The sequence below is a fragment of the Frankliniella occidentalis genome, unplaced genomic scaffold (assembly GCF_000697945.3).
Source record: "Frankliniella occidentalis isolate FOCC.00 unplaced genomic scaffold, Focc_3.1 Scaffold6, whole genome shotgun sequence".
Taxonomy (NCBI): Eukaryota; Metazoa; Arthropoda; class Insecta; order Thysanoptera; family Thripidae; genus Frankliniella; species Frankliniella occidentalis.
The window spans coordinates 4,034,730-4,040,660 of record NW_026267136.1 but is presented as its reverse complement, the minus strand read 5'-3'; the positions used below and the strand labels follow the sequence as shown (position 1 = coordinate 4,040,660).

General features: G+C 36.7%; 1 protein-coding gene across 2 annotated transcripts; it reads right to left on the bottom strand.

The window, feature by feature from the left end:
* Window positions 1-873: 873 nt before the first annotated feature.
* On the bottom strand, window positions 874-5,719 carry LOC113217942 (asparagine synthetase [glutamine-hydrolyzing]). 2 transcript variants are annotated; one of them, XM_026438045.2, is made up of 11 exons: window positions 5,537-5,719; window positions 5,108-5,238; window positions 4,887-5,012; window positions 4,566-4,803; window positions 4,300-4,482; window positions 4,020-4,195; window positions 3,756-3,933; window positions 3,448-3,655; window positions 3,166-3,339; window positions 2,934-3,077; window positions 874-2,837 (listed from the first exon to the last, which is right to left on the bottom strand). In XM_026438045.2, the coding sequence occupies exons 2-11, from the start codon at window positions 5,231-5,233 to the stop codon at window positions 2,708-2,710; spliced, it is 1,683 nt and encodes a 560-aa protein (XP_026293830.1). In that variant the 5' UTR covers window positions 5,234-5,238; window positions 5,537-5,719; the 3' UTR covers window positions 874-2,707. The 2 variants fall into 2 exon arrangements, with proteins under 2 accessions (XP_026293830.1, XP_026293831.1); XM_026438046.2 differs by lacking the exon at window positions 5,537-5,719 and adding an exon at window positions 5,417-5,435.
* Window positions 5,720-5,931: the final 212 nt, after the last annotated feature.

Sequence of the window (5,931 nt, the reverse complement as noted above, 5' to 3'; positions counted from 1 at the left end):
GTTTTTATTTTGTAAAGTTGATTTTACTTCTTCCAGATATATTTTGCTGAAACTCTGAAACCTTAGTGTTGGTGATGGAGAAAGTTTCCTGTTTTTGGAGAACTGGTATCTTACTTTTAAATTGAATTTAATTGGATGTTAGATTTTAGAGCTTGGTTTTGCAGCGGAATAATAAACACCTACCCGTTTAGTCAACTCCCCCTGGTTGCTGCTAATAGCTAATGTAAATAAAGGGAAAAATGTTTTAATTGTACAAACTATTTAGCTGTAAGTTTCAAAGGATCATGGTTATTTCCCCTAAACAAAAACCAGCGTCAACTTTGGTGAGGGGCTTTTTGTATTTTGTGATTTGTCAGCGTTCTTACAGAATTTATTGATGTTTTCATGCCACAAATTTTAATGTTATTGCTGTAGGCTAAGAGATACGAATGGATCCTGTTAGAACATTGCAATCTCTTTCATTGTGATATATCAGCATTCATTTTAACCCTGCCACTGCTTTTTCTCAGCCTTAACCGATGGTCAACCATAAATAACTTAACCACTTCTCTATGACAGAAAGTACTTCCGCTTTAAATTACTCACTTCTATTCATCAAAGTAAATCTTACTCTGCATTTTTCTATATGCCATTCATGTACACCAGCACAGACTGTATTCTTAGCTTGTAAATAGAGGAACGCAACAAGATGTAACATAAAACAAAAATTGTTATCCATTTTTATTATGTTGTGTTGTGATTAAGAGAGAATGTGAGAGTCAGTGAATAGGATAAGTAAAAAATATGAATGGTTAAAAAAAGATGTCTCCACAAGAGAGAAAGATGCCATGTGAAGATGAGTGAAAAACCAGGTGATGAAACACAATGCAATAATTGTCTTTTAATTAACGATACAAATATAATTTATTTTGTGAAAATTGTTGCAAGATCTTCATAAAGTATTAGGATTGTAAATTTTATTTTAAAACCGTTAGGTAAAGGTTTTGTAGGATGTGATGCATTTAGCAATACTTTTAAAACAGTTCATCCATAGTATGGATACAAAGTCACAAATACACATATGAAATCTAGGAAAGTATGTAGTAGTATTCTCATTTCTGAAGCTATTATGAACCTTCCAAGACTTAAAAAAACAAAACAAAAACACCAGTGTGTGTGAATGTGCATTTAAGGAGCATTTTTATGAGTACACCTGGTTTGCTATCTGAGCAAAAGTCTCCTTGATTAGCCTTTGAGCTGAAAATGCAGATATAAATTTAAAGAAGAAAACCTATAGTACTTGTCACTGGCACAACTTCAGAGAGCAGTAACCCAAAACAGTACTGATTTGATTTGTTACAAAGTAAAACAGAAATTCGACCTCTATTGAAAATTGCATTTCATCATATCAAAACCCTTGTTTATAAAATTTCAGTTGTAAGTACTAGGTTTATGATTCACCTGATTTAAATTTTAAAACCTTAATGATCGATCATTAAAGAAACTCCATATATTGTAATGGCCTATCTACCCCACAAGTGTATATTCTGTTCTTCTTTTAACTCATAGCTGTTTCATTATGTGCTAAATATAAGTTTAGGAAAATATCTAAGACTGTCGGCAATTGCTAAGAGAGGTACATACCAAGCACAATGAAAGAATGAAAAGCCTCATATGTGTGGGCAATTTATGTCAGAGGTGCGCAATGACAATTTTAAAATATGGTACATAAACATCAACACAATGAACTCATGTAGGTTGTTGTGGATCACAAGTTGCAACACACTGTGCGTATTTCAAAGAAGCAACAACAACAACAAAAAACCTCACAACACTCATGAGCAATTGCCAAATCCTTTCATCAAATTAATGCAGTCAGTGCATAAATCACATTATTCTACAATAATAATAAAATTAATAATAAGCATTTAAGTACAAAGTTAAGAAAGCTTGCATTGAGCTATATTGAGATCTTGTACACACTATCTATTCTTCCTTTAGATTTGATTCCCCATTCTTCTCTGTTCTCTATTGTATAAACGTGAACAGAAAAGCAGAGTGGCTATGGCTACTATACAAAACAAAAAGTCCTCAAATCATGGAAGTTAAACAAAAGCCATTCTGCTTTGCTTTCAGAAAAAAAAAAAACAACTCTTCTTACTATACTCTTTAAACTCCACCTAAAGGCTTTTCTTGTTAATATATCATGTATCAAAATGTATCAAATGTGCCGACATTGGTGATCATTGTTGTTTAACACCATGTAACTTAGTATGAATATTTCCCATGTATATTGTAAGTGTTGTACATAAAAGTTGAAAGCAGATATTTTTAAGTTAATTGAACTCTACTTTAAAGGGTTGCAAATCTCTGTTGATGTTTCGATTTAAGATCAATGTTAACAGGTAAATGAAAGTTAATTTGGGGGCAAGTTCAAAGGGACAATTATGTTTTGATTTGAATGATGGCTTGATTGTAAAAATCGTTAATTTGAAATTACATGAAAATTAAAATGTTGAATTGTAAACGGGCATTTGTTTAAAGAAGCATCTTATGTGACTGAGATTGGCATTTTGAGAGTGGCAGATATTTTACCCCTATGATTTAATGCACAAACAAGTGTGAAAAAATACACAATATATGCTCCTGACCAGCAGAAAGAAAGAAGGGAGAAAACTTTCTGAGTTTTCTCTTAAGTTGATGAAACTTACTTTTAGGCATATGATAGTTATTTTGCCTTCTCTGCAGCATAATGGCTAATGACTCGAGCTGATGGGTCACTGACATTCACCCAACGAGGCATCCAGATGTATGGGATGAGAGATGATTGTTGAGGATAGTTTTTCTCAAACAATTGCCTGAAAAATAAGAATATTTCCTCGGTATACATAATGTTACTTGCTCCCCATACCTAACAGAGCATTGGCATTAATTCAGTGCGCACATGTTCATACCTGTAGTACAGTGCCTCCCTTGTTTTAGGAGTACAATGAGGGAAAAGAGCTTGTGCATCTTTCAGTTCTACACCAATATCCCTCATTGCAACTATTTCCTGAATTATTTGGAACAGGGACTTTCTAACAGATGTCACACCATCACTAGAAAGAGCATTCAGATTTTAATTTAAAATTATCTGGATTTGAAAAAAACATGTCAGAAGAAAGTGATCCAGATTTTCTAAATTACCTAAAAGCCTCCTTATGTCTCCATAAAATGCTGTCAGGCAGTAAACCTGTTCCATCAAAAGCTGAGCGCAAAAGATGTTTTTCTACACCACCCTTTGGTCTCAGCATGTCCGGTGGAAGGCTGAGCATGTAGTTGGTAAATTCCAGATCCAAAAATGGAACTCTCAATTCCAAACTAAAAAATGAAACCAGCAACTTTTTGATTATTATGTTTTCCCCATAACAGAACGAGTTTTAAGAGTGCCAAAACAACTATTCGACATAAATGTTACATGACGCTTACCTCCAAGCAGCAGTAGTACGGTCAGCTCGTAGGCCATCAAAGAGATAAATGTCTTTAAGAAGGCGTAAGCTTTCAGCACGGGCTTCTGCTGTAGAGGGTGCATCACGGAAATAAATATAGCCTTGAGCCAATTCATCAGCACCCTCTCCACTTAAAATTACTGTGGTATCAGTTTTCTGTTTGATTGCTCGAGATATTAAGTACATTCCTGGTTTAAAACAAAACGGATCAAAAGATTACGTCGATGATTTGCAATAAATAATAATCAGTATGACACCGGTATTAAGAGAAATGAAATGAGACCATACCCACAGATGCACGAATAGTTGTGATATCATAAGTTTCTAAAGTACAAATGACTTCATCAAGAACTTTTACAACATCCTCTTCAGTAAAAATGATTTCGTGGTGCTCTGATCCAATATGTTTAGCAACTTGACGGGCAGCAAGAACATCTGGACTATCACCCATACCAATGGAGAATGTCTAACAGACAACAATAGAAACAATATGAATTTAATTATTCTCACATTTAATGAGTTTCTCAGACTTTTCCAGCATTGAGACATTACCTGAATGGGATATGGCAAATTAGCTTCTTTAGCCAGTTTTACCAGCAAAGCAGCAATGAGACTTGAATCAAGACCACCAGAAAGTAAGCACCCAATTCGCCGATCTGCCATCAATCGCTTCTGAACAGCAGATGTCAGGAGTGTGCGGATGTTAGAATGAACATCATCTGTAAGTTCTGGAAAAAACAGAAAATAATATGTTCACTAAGATGATATTATTATTCTCTTGAAAAAATCAGTGGTACTTCCAAAGTAAATAGATTTTGTTAAAAAGCCTTACTATCATAGGGCACAAAAGGCTTAAATTTGGGTCTTTCAGGGCCTCCAATTTCATAGAAACGCTCTCTTCTTACAAGTTTGGCTCTTCCCTCTTTATCAATAGAATACTCCTCAAATGTTCCAGGAGGAAAGGGTTCTAATGTAAACTTTGAACCATTCAGATGCTGACTCATTCCTACAAGACCTGTTGTGTCCAATTTTCACATTTTAGAATATGTATATTTCAGTTTTAAAAGACAGTTTGTTTTAGAAATATAAAGAAAGTACCTTTGGCCTCAGAGCACACACCCAGGACACCACTCTCAGAGTAAAGTCGGAAAAGAGGTCGAACTCCAAAAGGATCTCGAGCAATGTAAACTCTTTGTTTTGCAGCATCAACCAGACAGAATGCAAACTCTGCATCTAAATGGCTGGTTGCCATTTCAATTCCCCCCTTCCCAAAGAGGTGAAGGATGGGTTCAACATCACAGTGAGTTTCCATAGTGAAGCCAAAGTTCTTTGCTAACTAAATAGGGAATAATAGAAAGATACATATTCACAGTTTTTTCATAAACACCTTTAGCACTTCCGTTTTAAATATCAAAATACCTCATGGCAGTTATAAATTTCTCCGTTGCACATCAACGTGAGATCTGGAAGACAATGAAGCTTCATGGGCTGCATACCATAGACACTATCAACGACCTTAAGGCGATGAAAACCCAAAAACGAGTGCTGCAACAGACACACAATGGATGTGCTTAAGATAAAATGTTGAAAATGAAAGGGGGAAAATAAATTTTAAATAATTCTCATCAGAGTGCACTTACAGCCAATCGGCAATCTGCCTCAAGTCGCCAGGCATCAGGACCTCTATGAATAATTTTGGTGAAAACAGAGTTGCTGTGAACAGCAACATCTACTCCAATTCCAAACAATGCCCAAATTCCACACATTGTATCTGAAAAGATTCAATTGATAGGTTAAAACAGGAACATGTAAAATTTGATAACTTTACAACTTCTTACTGACATATTGTACAAGAAATATCCAAATACTGATTAAAAAATTTAGTTGATACAAATCATAATTAATGTCATTGTCACTTGTTCTACAAAACTCCAGATGCTACACCATACCAGCTGTTCACACCCTGTTACACTACTATGAAAGAGCAGCTAGTATAAATTCTTCATGAATGAAACTAGTGATGGTGCGCAGGGCAACAAATGCTGGCAGCCCTTGCGAAAAATACTCACGGGTTGTCAACGGGCGACCTAGTCGACAAATCAACCCTTAACTAGCCCTTATTAACGGTGATCTTGCCGGCGAACGTGTCGGCGGCTCGGGCTTCAGGAGCTGCTGGCTGGGGTGGCGTGGATGATGCAACGCGACGCGGGCGTGGGGTGGGGGGAGGGAGCTGCTGTGGGGCATAGCGGACACACAATTTTCCACGTGTTCACTTTTAAATTTGTCTTGTGCTCGTGGCGGCCCGGTCGCCGGGGGGCACTCCCTGGCTGAGCGAGCGGCTTAGCGCAGCTGTCTTGCTGTTGAGCCATTCGAAATTTGCCCCGCCTCACCTCCCCCTCACCAGCTGATCAAAGAGTGCGAATGGAAGGGAGCGTGCAGTTTTGCTGCAATGCTATTCGTTGCA

Bases quoted from the DNA above. Each gene is read 5' to 3' on its own strand.
- LOC113217942 (XM_026438045.2), bottom strand. From the start codon at position 5,233: ATGTGTGGAATTTGGGCATTGTTTGGAATTGGAGTAGATGTTGCTGTT. The intron at 5,013-5,107 runs GTAAGTGCACTC...TGTCTGTTGCAG, and splicing joins AGGCAGATTGCCGATTGGCT to CACTCGTTTTTGGGTTTTCA. The intron at 3,934-4,019 runs GTAATGTCTCAA...GTTGTCTGTTAG, and splicing joins ATTTGCCATATCCCATTCAG to ACATTCTCCATTGGTATGGG.